General features: G+C 39.0%; 2 protein-coding genes across 2 annotated transcripts in view; both read left to right on the top strand.

Annotated features, from left to right (window-relative positions):
* Window positions 1-11527, top strand: part of LOC109433599 (uncharacterized) — a 192020-nt gene extending 180493 nt beyond the window's left edge. The window contains exon 6 of the mRNA XM_062851868.1: window positions 9129-11527. Coding sequence (XP_062707852.1) covers window positions 9129-10512 — 1384 coding nt within the window. The 3' untranslated portion in view covers window positions 10513-11527. The remainder of the gene's footprint in view (window positions 1-9128) is intronic.
* LOC134284823 (uncharacterized) overlaps window positions 1-27641 on the top strand; it is a 496062-nt gene that overhangs the window by 49350 nt on the left and 419071 nt on the right. The gene's annotated exons all lie outside the window — the stretch shown is intronic.

The following is a 27641-nucleotide window of genomic DNA, read 5'->3' as shown; positions in this document are numbered from 1 at the left end:
GCGGGTTCGATTCCCGCCGCAGCTGTCAGGAAAAGTTTTCGGCTGTGCCACTGGGCGTTGCATGCTAGTCCGTTGTCTAGTGTCGTGCTTCCTTCAAAGAGCAAATTGCTCACTGGAAGCATTGAACGTGTCCTTGTCTTTAAAAAAAAAAAAAGAAAAAGTTCGGTAAACGTCACCGATTTTTCCGGTTTTTTAACGGTTGAGATTTCGGTAAAATATTGCCGAATTCGGTGATTTTTTCTAAGTGTGTACACCCCCTGAAACCTCCTTGAAACCCCATTAGATGCTCCTGAGACCCTAGAGCACCCTTGAAATCCCCCTGAGACCCCTGAAGCCCTTTGGAAACCCTCGAAACGCTCCTGAGATCTCCTGAATCCCCCTTAATATTCACCGAAACGCTTCTGAGACCTTTCGAAGTGCCCCTTAGGTCCATTGAAACCCCTGGAACTCTCCTGAGTCTTCTGAAACGCCCCTAAAACCCCCTGGAATCTCCCTGACACTCACGGAAATCCCTTAACCCTGCTCTGGCACTAGGGTCATTTATGACTCAATCCGCACACTACGTCAGCGAGTTGTTCCCAACGTGATGCAGAAGGAAAGTTTAAACGCCCCTTTAAAACATCTTCAAGGCTTCCTGGAACGCCCTCCTGACAACGCCTGAAACGACTCTGGGAACGCTTAGAAGCCCCCACCCCCCCCCCCCCCTGTTTTATTATACATAACTAAGGCAAATCTGCGCGACAAACGTTGTGTGGTGATAGACCAGGGGTTCCCAACCTTTTTGAGGTGGCGACTCCCTTTAGGAATTGTCAAAACATCTGGGGCCCGATGAAAATTTTTAGATAAAAATACAAATTAAATGAACGAAACCGAGTTTTTTGAGTACAGTGATGTAGCCAGAAATTTACGGTGGGAGGAATTTTCGACGATCAATGATACGTTTTTTTATTCGACACTTACATTTTGTAAACAATGATGTCATGTACATTCAATTTGAGTCATAGCTGAAAAATAGCGGCGCAGCCGAAATTGTTTTCTTCCGAAGGCGTTTTATACTGAAAATTTGTTCCTCAAATTATGGCTTTTGGAGGTGGCGGTATACAAAATAAAAAATTGGTATAATTTGCACAAAATAGAATAAAAAATTGAACTTTTTTTTGGTTACATCGCGGCCCTCCTGGACTGGCTTCACGGCCCCCCAGGGGGCCGCGGACCACCGGTTGGGAACCCATGTTATAGACTCTAGTACGACCCACTGCGCCCGCCACAAGCTAAGAGCAAATTGCTACTATTAGCCAGCTACGCCCCCTCTTCAACTTTTGCCGGTCTTCCACTGGACCGAGGTGCGGCTACTTCGGGGGGGGTGGCTCTGCTGGACTAACGCATTAGTTCAATGGCCTCTGGAAAATACTGCTAGTTCGCTGTTCTTCAATTCGCAACTCCACATCATGGCCACTCGATAGAGTCCCCGACGATTTTACAGGCCTTCTCCCTAGCTCTCTGGCCATCACGTCATTTCCGCTGCAGTGATGACATGATCTGCGTGATGGCTCTGCCCAAGTAACCATTCGGCACTATTATTCGCCTTGCGTGCTTATATAGTGCTGTTGTAAAACTGACGTGCTCTATATTGGCCGAGTAATAGCTCTATAAGCCCAGAAAGGCGAAATATAGAGCTTGGGTGTTCACCGCATTCCATTCATTCTCATCCTGGCACATTCTATCTACGATGTTATCAGGACCGAAATTATCAGCAGTCAGCGCCCACTATCATCTCGCTACAGGCCTGTGCACACAAAGGGCCACAAAGGAGGGTTTTTTTTTCAAAATTGGGCAAAGGGCAGAGGGGCGCCCAGTGCATGGAATATCGGTAATGGTAGGGGTGAACCCCCGAAACCCCTCCTTTGTGCACGGGCTTGTCTCGCTACGTATTTCCCTAAACCGTGGACAAACGAACACCACATGATCCGGAGTCTCCCCGTTGCACAGTGGCGGGCCTCCATACAAAAGTCGGACAAAAGCTCAAATGTTAACCGAAATGGCTAAAATTCAGAGGTTATGATGATTTTAGTGCCCTTAATCTATTTCTGATATGGAACTCTTCATATATTTTGATTTAGCCATATTAGGGTGGATCAAAATTTTAAAAACTGCTGATTATGGAAAGCATATTAAAATAATCGATAATAAGCTATCACGATGTGCTTTCTGAACGTAGATTTTGATTAACCTTTTAATTTGGGGGTTCTTAAATCATGTATTGATATTGAAGTAAACTATAATTGTGTATTTGTTGCTGTTAGGGTGGTGCAAAATCTTCAAAACTACATAAATCATTAGAAAAAATCGTTTAACTACGTTTTCTTTCAATGGATCGATTCAGATACACACCAATGTTGGCTGACAAGACGTGGTCTATTCTCAGGGACTGCCCATAGACCACGTGACATTTTATGGTGGGTACACGGAGGTGTGTTATGGGGTCAGATAGTCATATAGTGAACTGCGTAATTTGAACTGCTTTTTATCAATCTCGTTTCAACAACTTCATATATGCTCTTCCGAGTTTGGGTTGTAAGGTACATCGATCTCTGCTATCACTTGTCGAAGCAACCGAAACAAACTTATCTATAAAGAATTGGCAATTCATATTCGCAATATTGAAAGGAGTTTTTGATAAACGATCATCAGAGATCGGGAATCATATTGATGAACAGTAGAGTCCCAGCTAATATTTTCAAAATCTTTATCACTCTGTGTGTCGTTCAGTAGAAATGTGTTTAAAGTAACCGCATGAATAACATACAATAAAACTTCAAGTTAAAAAAAAAAAAACAATATAAGGGGTTTCACTAAAGAACGTAAAACGTTCGTTTCATAAAATTGCGATTAAAATATTCAAAGGTTGCCTTGGTGATCGCGACGTTTACGCAGAAAAATATTTAACGTAACGTTTTACGCCGTTTAGAGAATTCCTTTTAGATTTTATAGATGATTGTTGATTTGAACTGTAGCGACGTGCGTGTAGAAAAAAAAATGCGTAGATGTCAACGAATTTGTCACTATATATTGAAACTTCGATAGAAGTTCGTGAAGAGATTGCTTCCAAGGTTGTTGAGCAATTCTAACGATTAAGATGAATCGAAGAAACGACCAGTTAAAAAAAAATCAATGAGCAATGATTTGTAGTTATTTTTACATGTTTTTCACGGTGGTTTTTGTCTTTCTTTTATTTTGATGGTTAAAAGAGTAAGTTGTATCTGGTGCAGCAACATGTAGATCAGTGATCCTCAGCCTAACTGTCTTTGCGGGTCAAAATTGAATTTTGAAATGAGACTGCGGGCCGCAAGTCATTCAAGAGTTAATTTTCAACATACAATTTTCAAGATTCAACACAATTCATTTCTTTGATTTTTTTTTTTTTCAAAATATTGAGCAGGAGCAAAGAACTAAACAACCTGGTTTAGGAAATCAAGAACTTGTAAAAATTCTGAAAATCGTAGGTAATTGAAAACAGAGGTATTAAGACCGTAATATCTAGGTTTTGTAGTTCTTGGTATTAAAAATGTTGAGCAAATTATTTCAGACTAATTACTTAAAAGTCATACGTAAAATAAGCAAAAGCAACGCTGGCGTAGATTTTAGTGCAGAACTGTGGAAGTTTTAGACACGAACACGGACCTTTTTCCAGTAAAACCCCTGGATCCAATTGAAACAAATTTTCAAATTTCTTACTGAAGCTTAAGGATTTCATGAAAAGTATATCGAAACCTTAATTTAAGAAAAATCTTGGAATTGTGAGGTTTTTTGGGACTTCTTGTGGATTTTGAGAAGTTTCAAAATAATTTGTAGGGGTTTCAGGGTTCTCGGAAGAAATCCCGAAAACTGCCTGGAGATACTGTTGTGAAAATCTTTGATGTTTTTTTTTTAGATTTTCTTGCGTAATTTCTTTGGCAAGCCAATGAAGAAAAGACTGCTAACATGATTTTCTGAGCAATGTATAGAAGTACCTGTAGTATTTGTAGCCGATTTGGAATGGATATTTTGAAAGGAATTCCCAAAAGTATTGCTAGGGGATGAAGAGTGTCTTGCCCAATCCCTGAAGTTTTTTTAGCGAAATTCCAAAAGTTTGGGCAACACTTCCTTTTAAGAGAAGTTAAAGGCAAAAATTCAGTTTTTTTTTTGGAATAGTTTCCTGGTAGAAGTGCTGAATATAAAGTATATCGAATACATGGAAGGTTTTCGCCGATCAATACAAAAAAAAAAATATTTTAATTTTTTTTTTCGGCAAATTGAACAAATTACTAATGACGAGTTCTGCCACAAATCCAAAATTCATGGTAGAGAATCTGTGAAATTTAGCCTAAACTCATTATTTAAGTGAAACACATTAAATGTTGGCAAAATTTCAGTAGTTAACATTTAGTCTCATGAAGGTGAATTTTCTGATTTTCATTGTGGAATCTATAAGTGGGCCACTTTCTTATACATTTCAAAATCAGTTCGCGGGCCGCACAAAACATGGTCGAGGGCCGCAGTTTGGTGTCCACTGATGTAGATAGTGTCTAAGTAAATAAAGGCTTATTCATACTTAGTCATCACTCCTTTCCTCTCCAGCTTAGTGTTTATAATTGGAGCACCCACCTTCTTGTGTTTTTCTGTCAAAAAATAAAATATTAAAAAAAAATAATAAAAAAATATTAAAGCTGTGGCCATTACATTATCAGACAAAACCCACCCCCCTCCTCCTATGACCATCTGACTTTGTGAAAGTCTCTTATAAGAATGAAAATTGCACTAAATTGTTAGTATTCTGAAGCCAATTTGAACTATGTTAAGATAAAATTTAAACTTCAAACAATATCACTTCCTCCACAACCATGCGGCTCCATTGTGACATGACAGAAAAAGAAATTTTTTTTCGCGCTTAGCGCAAAAATGCGCAAACAGTGACCTATATAGCCAAAAACTAGACAAAATTGCACGTCAGATCTGGGATACGGCGTCGTTTTCTGATGTTTCCTAAACAAGTACTGGATCTCTTTAATAGGAAGATTTTCTCCAAAATTTCATAAAAGTCCATATGTTTGCATATTGTAAAAACATAATAATTTTGTGATTGATTTCCAATCAATCCCTGAAATGTAATGGTAATTCATACCCAAAAACACAAAAAATATTGTCACATTATTCAAGTCTTCCTAACTTTTACAACGAACTCATGAAGGAAGCTCATAAAAGCAAGACAATAAATACTAATATTGTAGCACATAAAACTTCAACTTTGAAAAAATCTACAAGACTCAATTTTCGACCAAACGACTTGAAAATTTGGGGTTTTCTTAGTTGAAGTATCTATAATGGAAGAAAAATATAAGAAAAATAAAATATTGAAGCCGATTTTTGAGGTTTTGTCCGGCTTCCGGCCACTGTGCGTTGTCTGGGCAGGTTGGGCAAAGCGAGAACTCTGCATGTCCAAATCAATGCATCTATGGCCACCTGGAAGCCCCCTGAGACCCTCTGAAATGCCTGTGAGACTCCTAGAAACGCCAAAGAGGCCTCATTGTATCCTCTCTGGAACGCCCCTGAGACCCACTGGGGCGCCCTCGAGACCCCCTAAAGCGCCATTGAGACCCACTGGAACCCTCTTGAAACCCCTTGGGCTCCTCTGAAGCCTGCTGAGACTCCCTAAAACGCCTCCGATACCTCCTGGTACTCTTGAGGCCCCTTGGAACGCCTCTGAGACCACAGTAAACCACTGGAGCCCCCTGATACGCCCCTGAGACCTTCTGATACCCCTTGAAATCCCCTGAGACCCCCTATAACGTTCCCTTATCATTTGCTGGCTCTCCTTTAAAGACGCCCCCTGGCCACTGTTGCCATGGTTACCGGCGTTAATATATCTTATTAATGGCAAATTTCCCAAATGGAAGAGAACGTGCCTCTGGATCCGGCCTGCTGATATGCACAATGTTGGATCTGAAGCTGTCTCTCTTTTTATGCATGGGCATAAAAAAGGTGCATAAAGGCGGAGTTGTGGCTACCGCTTCTGATACTCATATGCAGAAGGTCCTGGGTTCAATCCATGGCTTGACCCTTTCCTCCTACTTTGTATCTTTGTATCTGTCTTCTCTACATATACAGGTATTCTTCGATATAACGTCCCTCGATATAGCGTACCCTCGATATAGCGAATTTGATATAACGTATATTTTGCTTCGATATAACGTTCAACATTGAAAATTTTATTTTTTCCCAGGAATGACCCTCAGATAAGCTACCAAACCACTCAAATCAATGTTTTCTTGCAGTATTAACCTTGTTACCTAGAATTAGCGCAAATTGGGGAAAAAATTAGTGTACGTTATATCGAAGCACAAAAAAACGAAATTACTTTTACGAGAAAACTTATGTTTTTCATTATTGATTTTGTGAATTTCACCGAAATAATTATTTGGGGTAATTTCACGCCGAAATCATCAATATTAGCATAAAAAATATTAAATTTTTCTCTGCTTCGATATAATGTACAGCTCGATATAACGCACAAAAAGAAAACTTTTTTGTACATTATATCGAAGAGTACTTGTACCTCTAATGTATATTGTATGTATGTATGTATATTCGAATGTTCATAGCGATCGCTAGAATCAAAAATGTATTAAAAAAGTCTTACTATTTCCAACTTCCACAGCACAGTGATCTATCATATGATTCCTAAAAGTTTTGCAACCAAGTGAACTGTGCCGCATCATCTTCACACAATCTATCAATTTACGCCTAGTATCAATGCGTGAACCCTTTGCCAAAACCAACCATTTGCCAACAATCGGCATCCGCAGAGGAATCAATGGCCTGAAGTGGGTAAGAGATTGCAATCATCACATTGAACCGCAATCTGACGTAGCAGGCGCCATTGTCGTCTAAAAATAGAAAATTACCAACATTCACACACTGAAGGTGCCTGTTAGTTGGGACTGCTTGGGAGCAACTTTGTCAGGTTTCTTGTGTGATCTGCCGATACTGGAGTAGCAACTACAGTGACGATTCGTTCGTTGAGAGCTCGTTAGATGGGCTGTCTCGATGGTTGAATGTTCACTGGTTGGGGCAAAACCCAACTAAAAAGCACTGTCAATGTCAAAATAGATGTCAAAACGAGTTTGACGTCTGACCGCCGTCGCATCACAGCTCCTGTATACAGAACGTTTACGCAAGTATGTGAGTGTTCCGTGACGTATTTCTCGTCACTCGCGTGTGTCTAGAGCATTTTGATCAGTTGTCAGTTGCCCCAACGAACGAACACGATTCGCTAATCGGGGCGCAGTCGTGACCCAACCAGCGAATCCGGACTGTATTGGACGAATCAGTACCAAACAAACTCAAACGCTTTAAAAAAATGCATTAATTAACCCTTTGGAGCCGGTGGGGTCATATATGACCCCGGTGATGAAACCGACCCTAACAAACGTGTTCGAGGCCAGCGAGGTTGCGGCAGCAGTGGCGAAACAGTCCGGCTCCAAAATGTTAAAACTGAATAACAATAACCTGTTAAATGGAGGTCTAGCTACTTTATCTGCGCTGCATTTATGGGAATCAAAACCATTGTTTTATATTTGTTGCGACGTTTCAACTCTGTTTCGAGTCTTCTTAAATGGGAAAGTCAGAATTTTCCCTTTGAAGAAGATTCGAAACAGGGTCGAAACGTCGGGACAAATCTAAAACAGTTTTTTTGATTACCAAGACTGCTGCGCATCGCGTTTGAAATGTGTATGGGATTTTATATGGAAAAACTCGCTTTTTTGTATTTTCCTTGTAAAAGAATAAAGTTATTCTGAAATAGTTAACCGATTATGTAAAAGTATAGCCTCAGATGTCCTGAAAAACTTTGCCGAAGACCGCAAAGCGATCCGAGTCTTGTAACAAAAGCTATAACCTACTTGTTGCTGCCAGCACTGCCATACGGTGTCATCGCAACGCAAAAATCATGATAGTCGATCATGACAATGATCGATGCTAAATGTATAGGAGATAGAACTGTCAAAGCAAAAGTGTAGTGAAGACAGGGCACATGAAGTGTAATTTGAAGAGTTATTCTTGAATTATTGAAATAATTACTCTAAAATATTAATCTACTTACAGCTAAAAGTTAAAATGCTTAAGAATAGATTCATGCTATATTAACCTAGTTTATCACAGATGAAACTACAGTAAGTTACTAGAAGTTTTATAATTTGTTATTCTAACCTTAAATTCTATAATCGCAGATGAATGCACAAAGATGTTACGGCTGAAATTGTTAATTATTATCCTAAAATAAGCGTAAGACCGAATAATGTGAGTGTATTGTAAAACTATAAGATATCATTGAACTAAACATGCAAATATATTTCAGCTTTTAGCTGTTTCGCACCTGCATATCAGAGTTTGCGATCTGCTTCGAAGAATTCGGCTGTGAGCCTCATGTAACCCCCTCCGGACCCCCTTTTCACCGTAACACTACTGATCACCTGAGTGTGATTATCGTTAAACATGTAGTATAGGAATAATAAAATCTCAATTTTCGGCCTGACTTTCGAAGAAAGTATCTTTTTCCATATATTTTCAAGAAAAATACGAAAAAGTATGATTTCCCATGTAAAATCCCATACAAACTTCAATCCCGATGCGTAAAATGTAGGCTAAACCAATCATGCTCAAATTTTGCACAGTTATTTGGGACCTCAAAGGACATCTTAAAAACTTTGTTCTGATTGAATATGATCAATTTTAAATTTTCCCATACAACGTTGACCCACCCTAGTATTTACTTTATCTGACATTCCAGAACTTGAATTCTCAATCGAAACATTCATAAAAACGTTATTCATGGTATACAATCCATTTAGTAGCTTTACCTAAAAGCCGAGCTAAAAGCCACCAGAATTCTTAACCCTTATGTGACCAACAGGGTACCAGGGTAACCAACACGCACGGTATAGAAAAAAGCAAAAAAAAATGTCGGACACATAACGACTGGAAACCATAGGCTGCAAAACTTCTTCTTTCCGACGAAGTTAAAAATACATGCATAGTCGACTCTTTTACACTCAGTTTCACATATATTCTTTCTTTCTCGTTCTTCCTCACAGACCGGCCAAAGAACGGCTCCGGGGCTACCTGCGGTTATCCTCCCGTCGCAACACCGGTACCAAGTCCGAACAGTCCCTGGACGACAACAGCTCCCCGCCGGGAGTAAAAACGCCCCTCTCCACGCAAATGTCCACGGTAAGTCATCCGACGGAGTCATCTCCCCCAACCCAGCCGGAGGTCCCTTCTTCCGGCCCTGCTCCAGTTCATCCACGCAACAAATCGCTGCCGTCGATCGATCGCTCCAAATCACCTGCGGGAGTCAGCACCAAGACCCAACAGTCCACGCTCGAGAGCACCATCGCGGAGAGCGCCCTCTCCGGTAACGGTGTGGCCAAAGTGTCTTCAACGACCCGTCCCCGAAGGCAACTTCCTCCTCCGCTGCGGATTGAGCACAGCAACTTCGATAAGACTCCCGCGCGGAACTTATCGGGAACATCGGTTCAACGGTCTTCACTGAAGTCCACCAGTTCGGGCAGCGCCGGTCGGACCAGCGAACGAACTCTCCCTCCAAACCCAAAGCCCAAATCTGTCGAAAAACCCCCGGAGGAAGAAGACGACTACTGCTCGTCGATAGCGGGCCACTTCTCGAACATAACCTCCAGCACGGACTGCAACATCAACGAACGCGAAGTGGTCGCACCGGAGCTGTACGAACCGCTTCACGCTATCCCACGGCAGAACGTCCTCTACAAATCGACGTCTCCGTACTACCAGGGCGGTAACGATTCCAACGACTCCGACTCGGACATCTACCAGAGGCGACCCGCCCGTTACGGATCGCTCTCCAAGCCGGACTCCGGCATCCGCAAGGGTACCCCGTCGATCATCTCCGGAACTGACAGTGAGTACTCCTCGCGGAAGGGTTCCCTCAGTACGCTCTCGCGGGACATGGAGATCATCGACCGGCTGGAGCGCGAACGCAGCATGGACATCCAAGAGATGATCCAGCGGGAGAACTACGAGTACTACCTGTCGCGGCAGAACAGCAAGTTCAAGTTTTCTACTAACTTTGATGACTACTTCGAGGAGGAACCTTCGGCGGTGCCGGTGGCTGCCGGATCCGGGTCCGGTTCGCAGAAACCACGTCCCGTGTCACCGCACATGGTCCGCAATGCGTCGAATCGGCGGAGCAACTCGAGCCACGCTTCTGGTAAGAGGGATAGTGGGTATGAAACGTCGCTGCCGCCGGTGCAACCGGTGGCCTTGGTGGGCAAGAACGGCGGACCAGGTGCCCATTTGTACAGTGGACCTCGGAGGTCGCTGGAGCTGGAGCGGCACCACAATCTGCAGCAGCAGCAGCGGTTCAACCGAACGTACAGTGCGCATTCGGCGCGCGGATCGACCAAGTCTCGGGATCGGGTTAGCTTTCGAGATAATTTGTAAGAGGACCAAAAGAATGGAAGGCATATGGGAAATTGCGGTGCCAAAGATTGGGGGGGGATTAGAATACAGCTCAAATGGTAGCTAGGGTAATCGGGAATCGTGAGAAAACAAATGTAGAGTAGTAGGTTTGTTAGCAGAGGTTGGGGATGTAAACATTTTTTGGAATGGTTGAAAAAGTGAACATTTAATATGTAAATGCTTTGAAGGTTCTACCCTGGCCAAGTTCGCAGGGGTTGACGGTATTAAAGTGAAGGAGTTTCATTTTGATTATTGTAATGTAGTATTCTTTAGTGAAACATATCACCTTTTTAACACTTTAATGCGCCTCCAACGGTTCATCACGAACCGGCTGCTGCAGATGGAGTATGGCTGATCATATGCATCAGACATGCTCGATAAACAGGAGGAACCGCCGGGGCTCAGTAGAGTCTATTCCCAAGCAATAGTTCCAAGTCGGTTGGATTTGAGAAGGTTTTGATGATCGTTACAAATCCTAATAAAAGTATTATAGGATTTGTGACAGGTTTTGGAACCTTTTACAGCCATCTGACTTCAAAATGTTGTTCGGGCTCTATTTCCCACGTTTCTCGGTTGATTTTTATTACATAGTAATTTATTAATGTCATAGTCGCTTTTTCGAATTTTTACAATGTTAGTTGGTCATATTTTCTTTAAATAAAGCAATAAAAATCGACCGAAGAAACAATAGTGGGAAGGAGATTTGCAGCACTTAATTGTGCTGATAGATTCGAAGCTAACGTGCGAACACTTAAACGCATTGTTGACGTCAATGCGTTCGACGTGACATTTTGGACAAAAACTGACTGCTTTTTATTAACTGAACAACGTTAGGCTACGCTTGTGAAAATGACATGGTTCATCTAGGTAGGACCGATAGGACAATTGAACGAATTTAAGGTGAATATATGACGAAGCCACACCTAAAATTTTCAAGAGCACAAATCTGAAGAACCGAATGTCGGTTTGCGCTGAAAAGTTGATCGATTGGTTACCCGCTGGTGGTGAGCAATCGATCAACTTTTCAGCGCAAACCGACATTCGGTTCTTCAGATTTGTGCTCTTGAAAATTCTAGGTGTGGCTTCGTCATATATTCACCTTAAATATTTTTAATAGTATTTGTAGCGGGATGAAAGTTGACATGAAATCTTTATTATTTTAAAATTTTATTGCAATCAACTGACCAAGTTGGCGTATTTTTGATTATCTCTTAGATGTTCAGAAGTTCAGTTACATGTTTCTGTGGATTTAGGACCGATGACAATTTAAGGACACAAGAGATGAACACAAGTAGAAAACGATTAGCGAAATCATGAAAACAATTTGACACATGATCGACTATATTTTAACCAGGGAGAATAGCCTTATTCTCCCTGATTTTAACATATTATTCTCCCTGATTTTAACATATTATTCTCCCTGATTTTAACATACAGGGTTTGATTGATTCTTTGAAAAAAAAAACAACATACGACAACTGACTTAACGAGGAGAAAAACATATTTAACCATAACACAAAATCAAACAAGGAGACAAACACAAACCGTGTGACCATAACACTACATAGGCAAATCCTGACTGACTGACCAATTGAAAACTTTCCAATCTTCTACCGTATCTTTCTGAATCAGTTGCAACAGTGTCTTAATGGATATCATTTTCCGCGTACGGCTGGCAAACTGCTTCTGAAAGATTACGTACTCTTTTCTATCTTCGGGTCTAGTGTAGAGGTTTCAACTCTATTCAGAGTGCAGCTAGAAACCTAGCAAAAAAAAAAAAAAATGCTTTGAAGGTTCTACGGCAGACTCGGAAAAATGCTTGCGATCAGCTTTTGTCGTGGAAGTTCTCCAAGGACTCTCCAACTAGACAGATTTCTCAAAAATTTACGGTATGCAATTAGTCTCCAGTTCGTCTAGTTATTAAGGCTATGGATCGCCAATCCGGAGACGGCGGGTCCGATTCCCGTTCCTTTCGGGAAATTTTCTCGACTCCCTGGGCATAGTGTAACATTGTGCTTGCCTCACAATATACAAATTCATGCAATGGCAGGCAAAGAAAGCCCTTCAATTAATAACTGTGGAAGTGCTCAAAGAACACTAAGTTGAAGCGAGGCAGGCCAAGTCCCAGTGGGGACGTAGAGCCATAAAGATGAAGAAGAAGAAGATGCAATTAGAAATGTGACAATTTTGGATTTCAAAAAGTCATTTTGACTTTTCAAGTCAAATAGGTTAAAGGAGGTCGTTAGAACCACCATAAAACCCAAACGAAATCGTTTAGGTTCTAAGAAGTTCTTAAAGCCGTCTAAAAACTAAAAGGATTCTAAATTGTTGCTTGATTACAGATTTTGGGTTGATGTACATTTTGATTCACGTTAGGAATTAATCAGCTTAACTTATCTAACTGAACTGCCTGAAAACACTACCAAAAACCATCCGAAAGTGATTGGCAAACAAAACAACAAACGGCAGGTTCCGGAATTTCGCCCTCAGCTACCTATGGTCTGATGTGAAAGTTGGTTCACCGACTTTCCATCAACAACCACGTTCCTGGTGGTGTTGTTATAGTTGTTTGATTTAGTCAGTTGGGTCGGTTTTGCCACCTGAGAAGTGGGTGCTAAATTTAGTGCCTAGAGAGCAGGAAGGAGCCGACTGCCTGCAGGACTGACAGGAAACACATTGTCACGACGGCACGATGGTTGGTTTGGTGTAGTGTTGTTGTTGCTGTTGTTGATGTTGATGTTGTTGTATATTTGAGAAAGCATTTGCGTAAATAGGACACGGTGTTCATGTCTTTCGCACAAAGATGGTGTCTGAGTCAGGGTAAGGTCCTAGCTTCCGACTCGGATGGATGTAGCAGGCTTTATCCAAAGGAAATGACATGTCCTTTCGGGAGTGGAAAGCTACATGCGTTCTGCTAGTGAAAGTTCATTTCGGAATGCTATCACTTTTAGTTTGTTGTTATCCCACTGGAAAGGAGTTTTCGGGATTAGAAGAACTGGAAATTTTGCCGGCTTCGTTGGGTGTCATGAGCTTATAAGATGAAACGGCTGTTGTTTTTAACAAATATAACAAGATCTCAACCAATCACAACGGGCTTGGTGGTCTAGTGGCTACCGCTTCTGATTTATATGCAGAAGGTCCTGGGTTCAATCCCTGGCCCGTCCTTTTCCTCCTACTTTGTATCTTTCTATATACTTTCTCTCTGCTCTCTACATATACAACTCATGTATATTAACATGTTCATAGCCGTCGCTAGAACAGAAACGGGTTGAAAAAGCCGTTTCCCTTCCTTCCAAACTTTCACAGCACAGTGTCACAATCCTATTAGAAAACGCCTACAAGTTATGCAATCATGCGAACTGTGCCGCACATCTTCAAAATAATAAAACACACAATTCTATCACCTTCTCCTGGTATCCACACACCAATGTGTGAACCTTCTGCCAACCAATTCCCACCAACACTCCAACATCCGCATGAATTTGTGCTGGCGCAGAGGTATATTCGGCCAGATGTGGATACAAACGATTGCAATCAACACTTCCTTACCCCTTCCCCACATTGACCTGCAACCTGACGTGGCAGGCGCCATTGTCGCCTAAAAATAGAAGATCACCAACGCTCACACACTGAAGATACCTGCATGTTCCCGGCAGATATCTCATTGGTCCTTGTGTGAGTGTAGCTGGTCTGGCGATACTGGAGTAGCATCCACGGGCGGTCAATCAAGCTCAAATATAACAAGATCTCAACCAATCATAATTTGTGGCTTTCACAAAGGCCAGTTCGAGGTAAAACGAAGCCCATTTTGAAGCTTCTACAAAGTCAGTTTTAAAACTTGAGTAAATCTAACTTTATCCTTTCAAGGCCAGGGATGGAAAATGTCATGAAAATGTCATTTTGTTATTTGCTATTTTTTCTGTTCCTAATAAGAAATGTTTAGACGACATCGTTAATTTTCCATAACTTATCAGCATTATGGATTGATGATATAAACAGCTGGACATTTACACCGGAAGTGGTGGAAATTCAAAAATGTCATAACATGTTTTTCATGAAATTCCGTGACATTTTTCATCCTTGTTCAAGGCTGTCACAAAATCAATTCAAACGTTTTCAGGAATCCTTATTCAAATATTGTGATTTATAAAGGCATACCTCGATGTAGTATACCATCGGTTATGCAGGTCCTCGATTTTATGTACATATTTAATTTCAATGGTAAAGTTTTTGATAACCAATGATGACTTATAATGCAGCCTTTTGACACGTGGAGCACTTATCAATAAATTGTTTTGTCTACCTCATGACATACTGAGCATTATATAACTACCACAGAGAAACAGACGTAACACTTAGATCAAATTTCATTAAAAACATCGTTACGTAAACGCAACCATCCAATGATATCGTACTGGACTTGGCCGGAACACCACTAGGTGGCGGTAGTGAGCAAACGTCAAACAATAGCAAAAACCATATCAACGCCACGAGTGATCAATTGATCAATTACCGAATATTTCAATCAACCGTTAAAAAAGTGTTCGCTGGGAAGCGAGTGGAGTGTGACGTCTGTTTCTCTTAATCCTCATACTAATCTCTCACTTCATTTTTTTATTTATATCTCTCGCTTTGTCGATGATCACGATGGATGGAGTATTCTTCATTACACCAACAGAGCTAGCCATGAACATGTTTGACACTTCTCAGGTCATTTTGACACACCACACACATACACGAAAAAATGGACCATATATTCTACTTTATCGATCGTGTTGCCGTCCTCTTCAAGCTCATGTTACATCTGTCAAAATGACCTGAGACTTGTCAGTCATTTTAAGGTTAGGTTCGTTGGTATAATAAAGAATATGAGGTGATTCACCGGCGATATTTTTTTACAGATCGCTTAACAATGACAACATTTTTGGCGAATGCATACAAACTGCCCATTCGCAGACTTTTTCTCAAAGTTTTCTAACAAACTTCCTTCAAGATCTTGTCACCGAGAATTGTAATATATTCCTGATATTTATGTTAGATGTCTTATACTATCTTGGCGTGTACTCATCCGTTTGAATTCTAAAATTTGTTACAAATTCCGTAAAAAGGTCATTGCAATGCTTCTACAGATGACTGGCAAGATGTGTGATATATTATTCTGCTGTCATGGCAAAATCAGAGTTAATTAGTCAATGATGGCCGATTTCAGCGCTTCTTCAATGGTACATTCACAATGGTGAATTCCTGGAAGATTCTCTGAAGGAACCAGTTGAGCTATTCCTGAGGGAACTGGTGAAATATCTTCTGAAAGAATCCAAGGAAGATCTCTTGAAGAAATCTCTGCTGAATTCTTCCTAGGATTAATATTGAAGAAGTCACTAAAAATATTTCCGAAAGTATCACTGAAGAAGCTATGGAAAGAAAAAAAATATAAAAATTAAGAAAATTTTAAAAGGATTTCTGAAAAATAAACAGGAATATTTTAAGAATCCATAGATGGATTATCTGAAGAAATTCCAGGTAGAATAGCTGAAGAAACACATGAAAACCCCTGGTGGAATATCTAACAAAACCTCTTGAAATCCCCTCATTCGTATTAGTCTTTTAAAACTATCTGACAGAATCAGTAGAAAAAAAATCTGAAGGAATCTTTGGAAGATTTTCTGGGAAAAAAGTCTTGAAAGAATACTTCAAGGAATGTGTAGAAATTTTAGGAATTATGTACCTTACTAATCTCTTGCAGAATTTTTAACACAATCCTTGGAGAATATTCTTGAGAGCTTCTGAGAAAATTTTGAAGCAGTTCCGAATTTCTAATTCATAATGTATCCGTGAATATTTTTTATTAATAAAAATCGCTAAGTTTTTTAGAAAGTTCATGAAAGGTTTTCTAGATGAATGCTTCAAAAGATTTCAGGAGGAATCTTTATGAAAAAAAAATCTGGCGAAATCCAGACGAATTTCTGGAACAGTCTATGCAATATTTTTTGAAAGGAATTCTTGAAGTATCTTCTAAAGCAATCTTCTACTTCTTTATGGCTCTACGTTTCCACTGGGACTTGGCCTGCCCAAAGACCTGCCTCTCTTCAACTTAGAGTTCTTTGAGCAATTCCACAGTTATTAATTGAAGGGTTTTCTTTGCCTGCCATTGCATGAATTTGTATATTGTGAGGTAATTACAATGATACTCTATGCCCACGGAGTCGAGAAAGTTTTCCCGACCGGAATGAGAATCGTACCCGCCTTCTCCGGATTGGCGATCCATAGCCTTAACTACTAACTGGAGATCCCTCTTCTAAAGGCATCTCTGCAACATTTGGAAGCTATCCGTGTAAGACATTCTTGGAAAAAATACTGGAGGAAATTCTATAGTCGAAGTTCCTAGAAGATTTTGTGAAAGAATTTCTAACAGATTTTTTAGGATTCCCTTGAAAGAATTTCTTCAAGAATCCCTGGGAGATTTTTTTATCAGGAACTCGCGAAAGATTGTTTAAATGCTAGGATGATTACAACAAAGGTCCAAGAAAGAATTATTGAAAAATCTGTGGAAGTTTTTTTTTAGTGATCCTTGGAGAAATTTGCAAAGAAATATCCGAAGGAAAATCTGGAGATATTTGTGAAGAAACTAATAGTCGAATTTATAATAAAAGCCATGAGTGTTTTTCTGGAAAAAAAATCACTCGCAAAATTTGTGAAATTACCTAGGGTAGTTTATATAGGAATCCCTACAGAAAAATCCCAAATGGATCTCACAACTATCTTTTCTAAGACAACCTGGAGGAAGGCCGATGCAAATATTTAATTGTTTTATGTCATGGCCTTCAAAAATCACAAAATATTTAAGGGGTCGAAAAAAAACATGACGTTCCATGACTCCATTTTCGATAGAAAAAATGTTTACAAGCAACTATTTTTCAATAGTTGAAAAATATTTTTTTCAATACATAGTTGGAAATTTTTAATTTTTCAAAAGTTTTTTTTGTTTGTTCCTTATTTATTTTTAGTTACCCCCCCCCCCTTCGCCTCGTACCCGATGTGAGGTCTCGGACATAAAACAAAAATAAATATTTGCATCGGCCTAAATCCCAGAAAAAAATTCTGACATAAATTTAGATTTTCAAAAACCAAATTACTGAAGCAACTTCCAAAGCAAAACCCGGAGGAACAAATCCTTGGAAGTATGTTTGAGAGTATGCTAAAAGAAATTTCCGAAGCATTTTTCAAAAAAAAAATCTGGAAAAGTCCCGAAATAATAGCATTTTCTAGTGAAACTCCTGGAAGATTTTCTTCAGAAACTCAAACACAACTTTTTTACACAACTCTTTGTGAAACTTCTGAAGGACTCCCTAGTGGAATTTTTGAAGAAATTGTGTGAGAATTTGTGGTGCAATCCTTGGAAAAATTTTCAAAGTAATCCCAGTACAAATTTTCGAAGATACTTTTAAAACATTTTCTGGAAAACTCTGGAATAGTTTCTGAAGGCATCGCTGCAGTATCAGTACGAACAACATCGCAATCAGTCGGACATTGTCCCGTAGATGGGCTGCATCGAGCCCGAAATCGGTCGGCATTAAGGTAATTTTTTAATTATTTTGACGATTGTAAGAACCATAAGTGTCGTGTCTTGTCTCGCGTCGCGTTTCGTGAATGTCATCGCTGCAAGATTGTGCTCTTGCAGCACTGCCGAAACCCTAACGCCTCGCGGTAGGCGTTTGGCCGATGAGGAAGTGTGTCTGTTGATAGGTGCCAAAATGACAGGTGAGTAATGGCAGAGAAGATGACAGAACGGATAGAGACGGAAAGCCGTCAAAGATTAGTTTGAAAGGAAAACAAAAACAAAGGAAGGACAGAAGACTGCTAGTTGAGATCGAGAAGAATATAGTGGAGAAAAATGAATTGTGTTGAATTCCGTAAATAAAATCAAAATAGTTTGTAACTATTCAGGGGTGAAGTGAGTGGGAAATAAATTGCCGATTGATTGAAGCTCATAACATTTACCACCACGAGCAAAGTAAGTTTAGACATGCATAACATTGAAGGACACCAACATAATACATGCATTAATTACTTTTCGAAGGAACGCAGGAGGGATCCTGGAGAAATTTCTAACGGAATTCGTAAAGGAACATTTTCGAAGCAATTAGTAAAGAAATTCCAGGGTAAATTCTCGGAGACAGTTCCCTGAGTGAATTTCTGAACTTTTTGGATTTATGTGACATTTATGCAAATAACATTATTATGTATGTATGTCCATTGCTTCAAATATTGGCTTTCAAATCACCTATACATATTTTTGGAAACGATCGTAGCAAGCTAGCGTGATTGTGGTTTATGGTCAACTGCACGAATTTATGCTGGCCTGCTTACTCTCACACAAATTTCGATGCCGACACCGCTCAAACGTCAAACTCCGTGTAAGAGTAAGTAGGCCAGTATAAATTCGTGCAGTAATCCATTCGCTATTTAACGAAAATTACTAATATATGCCAAAAGTTTTGATTAAAAATAAAAATAAAAAAATGCTTCGATTTTAAAAACATTTCGAAAATTCAAGTTATTATTCAAATCATTAGCATTAAGCGAGTCGCACAATTTCGTAGGTGGTACAGTCCTAGACCACTGTTATGAGGGTTTCCTCCTTCCCGTCCGAACCAAAGCACAAAGATTTGGGACTTATCTCTGACCAGAGTTGAAAAATCACATTCAATTGAATAAAATTGTGCTGAACTGAATGCATTAGGCATTCATTTCCAGCTCCACTATGAGATACTTGAAAGCGAACACAGAAAAACTCAACTACTTTATGGACGTAATGACTCAACACACGCTCTGCGCTGATGGATGCTTCATGTTAACAACGGTCGCATGAATGCGACTGGCCCACAAGCAAACGGGGTGAATTTTCTCTTCTGAGTGCCAATGACAGGAAAAATGTTGTTATTGAATCTCGCCGTTGCCGCGATGTGAGCGACGAGAGAATTTTTATTCTCCTTTCACCCGCCATCGTGATGAAAAGAGGCTTCAACGTCTGAAGCGGTGTGGTGAAAAGACAAAAACAAAAACTCACGTTCGTTGCATGCTTTCGTTTTTTTTGCAACCCTGTCTCTGACTTTTAGACAAGACTGACGCAATCCTCCAATGGTCGATAACTGTCCTGGCGACGTCCTTACGACTGCTGAGGAATGAGAAAGGATGGTTAGTTTTGGACACCTATGAAAGATGTGGACAGCTCTGCGAACCCTCAGGCCTAGGTGTCACATGAATTTGGGTGTTTTTAGTGGGAGGGTAATCTCCAAAGGATACGTTTGGTAAACGTTCAGGCACACACAATATTATTTGGTTGTGTTGAGACAGCTGCCTGCATCATTTATCTGGTTTGTTTTTCCATTTTAGGCGCTGCAGGACTGGTGGCTGTAAATCTGAAATAGATTACGGTGTTAAATCTTTCATTGAATAAACTATTTGTGATACGCTTGCAACGGATGTATACCTTACGATAATTCATTTGAAAAACATACTTAAATCCCGAAGCAAAATGTTCATTATCAGTAAACACTTCATACACAAACAAAAACACAGAAAAAAAACTACATCAAATCTTGATCCTAAAATGTTCCTTCAGGAGCCTGACATCGAGGTATAGTGACCGGCACAAAAAAAGATCCACCACAGAGTGGTTACAGCTTCTAATGAAAACTACATGCAAAAATGATAAAATATACCTTTCAATGAATGCACTTCATCCATTTTACATTGTTTCAATAATCTATTTTGAAAAATATTTGGTTTTTGAGGAATAAAGTGATTTCTGATAAGATTGGGAAAAATGCTTAAAAATTGGGTATGACAGAAAAAAAGATCCACTTAGCAATTAATTCTGAAATTTCAAAATTTCGTCAAATTTTCACATGTTTTGCTTTTTGGTGTATGCTATTGTGATGTTTTAGACATATGAAATTTGTTTTGACATGAGTTTTATCAATTTTAGGGTGATATGGGGCATGGTCAGTATAATGGGTAAAAAGTTCTCTCTAAACTACAGAAACTATTTGTAAGCAAGAATGAATGCTATTAATCTACAATACAACAATAATTCAGCTTGCAGACATATAGGGATGTACTTTTTGGACAATTTTTATGAGTTTTGGTCGACGAATGCAAAGAAATGCACATGTTGTGAAGATTATAAAGGATTATTTAATAACTCAAAACACTTTTACGTTTGTGTATCGCAATGATCACCTCCATCTGCTTGAGCTAAAGCTTGCTGGAGGTGAATTCTATCATATACACAATGAAAATTACAAATTTTCAATGTATTACAAGTGGTACACATGGTGCTCACTTGTAAAGTTAACTTTTAAAATAAAATCACATTGGTGTTGAATTATGCGCATACACGAAATGAGTAAGATACTAACGTCAAATCATGTTGGTGTTTTCGGCACATGTATTCCTTGCATTCCAACGAAAAATATTGCAGAAGACGGCTGGATGATCTGATGCTTTATTTTTTTGTAAACTTTTGATCTGTATGTATTGGAGTGACAGTGAAATTTGATGTTAAAAGTTAACATTATAAGTGAGCACCATGTGTACCACTTGTAATACATTGAAAATTTGTAAATATCAATGTGTATATGATAGAATATACCTACAGCAAGCTTTAGCACAAACAGATGGAGGTGATCATTGCGATACACAAACGTGAAAGTGTTTTGAACAGTGCTGGGAATGGTAACAGTAGTTTGCTTGAATTTGATGAATGTATCGCTGGCTCTTCATATGCGGGAGTATTCTTTTTAAATCAATATAGTAGGCGATCTAAAAAAATGCTACAGTAGCAGATCCGACGCGGGAGCTCCAAATGAGTTTCATTGAAATTCATTTGTCGTACTGGCGTTCTTCATTAGGACCATCGTCATCGACCGAAGCACAGTATTTTCCGATGACACGCTCCCGAAAGCCCATATGTTCCTTGCAGCATCGTTACACCCATGGTTACACCTCCCGTCAGAACAGAGACATATCGATCTACTGTAGCAAACTACCGTAGCAACATAGGGTTTCTGATGAAATTCAACAAACTAGACTACCGTAGCGGACGGTTTTGCATTCATAACCATGGGTAGCTGTGATTTGAATAGTTTTGACTCCGCCGAATGAACTTCGTGATTTTCCCAGCACTGGTTTTGAATTATCAAATAATCCTTAATAATCTTCACAACATGTGCATTTCTTTGCATTAGTCGATCAAAACTATTGAAAATTGTCCAAAAAAGTACATCTCTGTATGTCAGCAAGCTGAATTATTGTTATATAGTAGATTAATAGCTCTCATTCTTACTTACAAATAGTTTCTGTAGCTTAGAGAATATTTTACCCATTATACTGACCATGTAAAATAAATTCGCCCCATATCACCCTAAAATTGATAAAACTCATTTCAAAACAAATTTCATATGTCTAAAACATCATAATAGCATACACCAAGAAGCAAAACATGTGAAAATTTGACGAAATTTTGAAATTTCAGAATTAATTGCTAAGTGGATCTTTTTTTCTGTCATACCCAATTTTTAAGCAATTTACCCCAATCTTATCAGAAATCACTTTATAACACAAAAACCAAATATTTTTCAACACAGATTACTAAAACAATGTAAAATGGATGAAGTGCATTCATTGAAAGGTATGTTTTATCATTTACGGATGTAGCTTTCATTAGAAACTGTAACCACTCCATGGTGGATCTTTTTTTGTGCCGGTCACTGTATACCTACACAGAGTTCATTTGTAGACTTCCTATAACAAGGCACATTCCAAGGGTTAACAAATCCTATTAGGCCTTAACATGGCACTATTAAACCTACTAACTCCCAGCGTTACACTGTTTTGAAACACCATTTTCGATTTTTTTCAGGGATGTTTGATGGAAATGCTTCAATGCATAGTTCCCTTAGGATTTTTCAGAGGTCCCTAGGGACTCGTTTGGGAATTCCTTTAAAGTTTTTTTTTTCGAGAATTCCTCTGAAGTTTTAAAACAAAATTTAGGACTTTTGCAATGCCCAATTACAACCTTTTTTGAGGTATTAACAAAGTATTACATTAGACCCATTTCGAGGCTTTCACAAACCCTTTTCCGAGGTGTAGCGAAGCCTATTTTGGAAATTTCCTCAACTGGTTTGAGGCTTAACTAATGCCTATTTCGAACCTTTCACAAGATATTTACAGAACTCCATCGAATCCATGAATGGGTCCTATAACAGTTCCCCGAATTCCATTACCCCGAAAACCATCTCCCCGAAAACCAATACCCCGAATGGTCCAGTACCCCGAATTCCAACACTCCGAATGACATTACCCCGAATAGCCCAATTCCCCGAACAGATGATTACTCCGAAAAAATATTTTTCAATAGTGTTCCCAAGTAACACTTTTAATTTTATCAAAGTTTTTTAGCGATTCAAAAATCCTAAACATAAAACCATTGATGCCGACTTGAAAATGCTCTCGAGTTCTTGTATGCCTCAATAAGCCCACGTTCTGGCTATTTGGCCCAGTCTTATTAGGGTCTACAGGACTTCGTATGCAAACCGGCTTAGGATTTAGGGTTGTATCATAGTTTTATCAATCTTCTAAATAAAACCATCTTCTGACTTGTCAAATAATTGTTTTGATTATTTTTCACTCTCAATGTTCGATCGTCAGAATAAATTATGCTTGGTTGTTTATCCAGCAATCAATTGGAAAGATGCAGATATGGAATTCAGATTTGTTTTCCTATTTAATACGTGTCAGGAGACATGCCAGGGAAAATTTGTGGTGAATGTGACTGTGATAATGACAAAAACTAAATGCGCCACACAAACTATGCATAATTTGGAAGTTAAATGCATTTAATTTACTCGGTGGAATTGGGTGCAAAAAAGGTTTTTTCAACACAGCGGAGTTTAAAAGACATTATGTAATTTTTCTGACACAATAAAATGACGGAAACGTGTTGTATGGTTTAATTTGATCTTAAGCTGTACGTGAAATCATAAAATTGAGTAATAATTTTTCTGTATTTACATGAATTATCCCGGCTAGGCGACATATTTTTCTAATAAAACTCTGTGTTCCTGATGATCTCTCCAATAGGGCTAACCCTCCTGGGGTAGTCATAACTGAGCTCATGATAAAACTAGCGGTTTTATCACAGCATTTTTTTGGTTTATGTTACGGCCACGAAATCTTTTGTTGGTTTTATTCATTGCCTCACAGTTTTGTGTATTTGTTTACAAAAAAAATCTCTCCGACAATAACCGCAAGTGCAAGTTTTATTGAAATGGTATATAATAAGAGATAAAACCAATTCATGTCTACTTGCAAGTCTTAAACTAAGATGTTTATAGCAGAAGTTATATGATAGTTTTATAGAATGCCAAAGGTTCAAAGTAAAAAACTACCACATAAAACTAATTTAGAACAACTAGCTTTTTGACATGCTCGTATAAAACCAGGATAAAACATGAATAAACCTTCAAGGCATGCTGATTGTTACTTGGGTTGTCTGTGGAAAAATGAACTTAATATTTATCAGATTTTTTTCCTTCTTTTGTGCATCGGCTATTCTTTCTAGACTTAGGCGTTAATAATGATATTATGATGTGGAGCAAATGCATTTAATAAAGATTTTTCCTTCTTTTATCGTAGGTTGTTCTTTCGTCTTATATCAATACAATGATTAGTAATTTAGCTTATCAGTTTTAGGGCGAGTTGTACACAGTCCATGAAACAAGGTGGAAAGCTTTGTGATAGACAGAATTGGATAGAGGCGATAGAGGATCAGTACTCTATATAACTCACCTAATCATTTTACAGTACTGCTTTTTCTATTTGTTCTAAATGAGCTATTTCTTTATATCCTCATTATTTCCAGCCTCGAAAGAATAGCAGATGATCAAAAGAAGAAAAAAATATCTGATAAGTTTCATACTATTTGCATTCAGTATCAGTGCAGTGCCAGTTACATATACTTGGTGAAAACTATTCCTGGACATCAAAAATCTCGGGAAAAAGCATAATGAATTAAAAGACATTATTTTGCAGGGAAATAGCATTCGGGGTAAGTGTCATTCGGGGAAATGGTTTTCGGGGTAATGTGTCATTCGGGGAAATGGCTTTCGGGGTAATGTGCCATTCGGGGCAAAGGTCTATTGGGGGTAATAGTTTTCGGGTTAATGGTATTCGGGGAATTGTTATAGGATCCATGAATGAAGTTCATTTCCAGGAAACGGTCTGTCTTGGGGCTTTAGCAAAGTTCTTTTCCAGGAGTTTTTGGACAGTTCCTCCAAGTTCAACGATAGCCATTTCAAATTTTCATGAATTTGAAATTGAAAACTTTCATAACGCCAATATTAGACGTTGCCCCGAGTCACAACACGAAACCTCTTAGGGGCTGTCCATAAACCACGTGGTCATTTTTTTTGGGACTTCTCACCCCCAACCCCCCCCCCCCCCTGCGTGGTCATTTGTCCATACAAAATTTTTTCTTCGTCCATACAAAATGCACATACGCCGAACCCCCCCCCCCCCCCCCCTTATGGCCACGTGGTTTATGGACAGCCCCTTATAAGGTTTTTTACGAAGCTCTTTTCAAGGCTTTCGAATAGTGCCTTTTAAGAATTCCGCAGCATTCATGCAAACGAGCCTTTTAATAGTATCCCTTTAATGTTATTACATAACCCAAATCAAGGCATCATAAAACCTTTCTTGAGGGGTTTAATAAAACCTACTTTTGAGCATCATGGACCACATTTGGAATAGGAAATAGTAGCATTTCCCTTAATGGTTTTTACCAAACATTACCAACATTAGTATCAATTATTTCTGGAGCTCCATTTCGTAATTTTAATTTTCATAGAAGATTCCAAGTAAATATACTCTACGCAAATAATGCACATCGACATCTGAGTACAACACCCCCTCGCTCGTGGAATTCAATCTGCTAGCAAACCATTGTCTCCAACAATTCGGAAGAAACTGCTTCACTGTGGCAATAAATTTCTTACTCATCTACAACAGCAGCAACAACAACAGCACTGGCTACAAATGATCAAACCCACTCGACCGTAACAGCATTTTCTTTGACAAACTACCGGCTTTATTGCTATGCCATAAATTCACAAGTATCCTTCCACGCTGGAGCAATTGCTCCGAGATTGAGACTCCCTGGGTTGTCTTCCTTCCTCCATCGTTGACTGTTCCATCATGGTTGGAATTTTCAGATTTCTTCCCAACAATGTCATCTACCACCAATAGAGAGGACAAGGGGCATCATACCTGTTTGGTTTGCCGGAATGGACGAATGCTTTTCGTAATTAAAAACATTCACCGAAGAAGGTAGGTAGAGTTGACAAATTGAGCTATCATTTCCAGTTGTAAAACTCTCGAGAGCTAGACGAGTCAAATATAGAGCAGTTATTAGAAATTGTTGACTCCAAGGTTGACTCGGAATGCGTAGCCTTAGCTTTGTGTTTCGAAGACAATTTCATTAGATTTTTAGGTCGGATAAACTACATAAGTAAATGGATTTTTTTTTTCTTTCTTTGGAGTTCGCCAACTATTTTTGTGGAGATTCTGCTATGATTCCCTGTACTGTGATTTTGACAGCAATTCCCTTTAGGAATTCCCCCTGAAGTTCCTTTTAAAGATTCCTCAGGAGATCCGTTTAAGGATTCCTTTCTTCAGGGGATTCCTCCATAAGTAACTTCTGAAAAATTCAGAATTTTTCAGAAGAAATTCAAGGATGGAACTTCTGGAGTTTCTTCTGAAGATATCTCCAGCATTCCCATCTGGGGTTGGCTACAGGAGTTCCTTTCAGAGATTCCTATCGGAGTTCATTCTAGGGATTCCTCCAGGAATTCCTTTCCACATGACTCCAAAAATTCCAGGGAATTTCTGGATAAATCTCTACACGAAAGTCTAGGAAACCCTAGGAACAATTTCAGGAAAATCCCAGGAGGTAATTCCTAGCGGAAGCCTGTATCTTAAAAAAAACATAAATTTCTCAAGAATTTCAATAACTCTTGTAGGAAATCGTTCAAGGACTCCCCTGGTTGATCTTCTAAGAATTCCTCCAAAATGATATAAGGGTTCTCCCGGAAAATTCTCTGCTGATTTTTTAAGAAATTTCTAAAGTTTTCTTCAACAGTTATTTTGAGAATTCCTTCAGAAAATATAACAAATATTTCTCCAAATATTCTACCAAGGTATACACCAACAGAAAGAAATTCTTTCAATAGTTGTTCTCTTCCTCAAATCCCAAAATTTCAGATTAATAAAGTCTTTTCTTCAGGAATCATTCCAAAGATTTCTTCAGAATTTCTTTCTGAGATTTTTCAAGATTTTTTCAAATGCAATTTAGTAATTCTAGCAACAGCATTTTCCAAGAAATTCTCTCAAAAATTTTTGTTTCGTAATTTTCGTAAGGATTCAATCCTAGGACTCTTTTGAAGTCTTTTATTTATTCTTCTGAGAATTTCTCAAAAAACCTTCCAGGGTTTTCTGCAGAAGTTACTGGTAAAAACTCTTGGTAAGAATTTCTAGAAGTGTCCTTGGTTGAACTTTCGGAAATCCAGTATGGATTCTTGAGTGATTTCTGGAAAATACCCTGAAGCAATGTTCGAGAAAATATATTTAAAAAATCTTAAGAGAAGTTATGCAGTAAATTCTACCAATAAAAACCTGAGAGGAATTCCTATGAAAATTTCTGAAAGATTTTTCAAAAGAATAACTAGAGAATCTCTTGCCTAAATTGCTGAAGGAACACCAGTATAAATTTTTAGTGATATTACTGGAAGAATTGTTATTACTGTGCTGCCGTGAATCGCATATCTGTCCAATTTGCATAAGAAATCCAGCAAAGATGGGACTGATATGCGATTCACGGCAGTGTATTACTGTGAGAAATTTTCTGGGGGAACACATGAAAGGTTGCTGAGGAGATCTTGGAAGGCCTTCGGAAGAAATTACTGTATGAATTGCCAGACGAACATCGGAAAGAAATTTTGGAAGAATTTTTGGGAGCACACCTCGGATCGTTTCCCAGAGGAACTTGTGTATGT

Source organism: Aedes albopictus, chromosome 1, assembly GCF_035046485.1.
Source record: "Aedes albopictus strain Foshan chromosome 1, AalbF5, whole genome shotgun sequence".
Taxonomy (NCBI): Eukaryota; Metazoa; Arthropoda; class Insecta; order Diptera; family Culicidae; genus Aedes; species Aedes albopictus.
The sequence above is the reverse complement of the archived record's forward strand: the minus strand, read 5'-3'. Positions and strand labels throughout refer to the sequence as shown.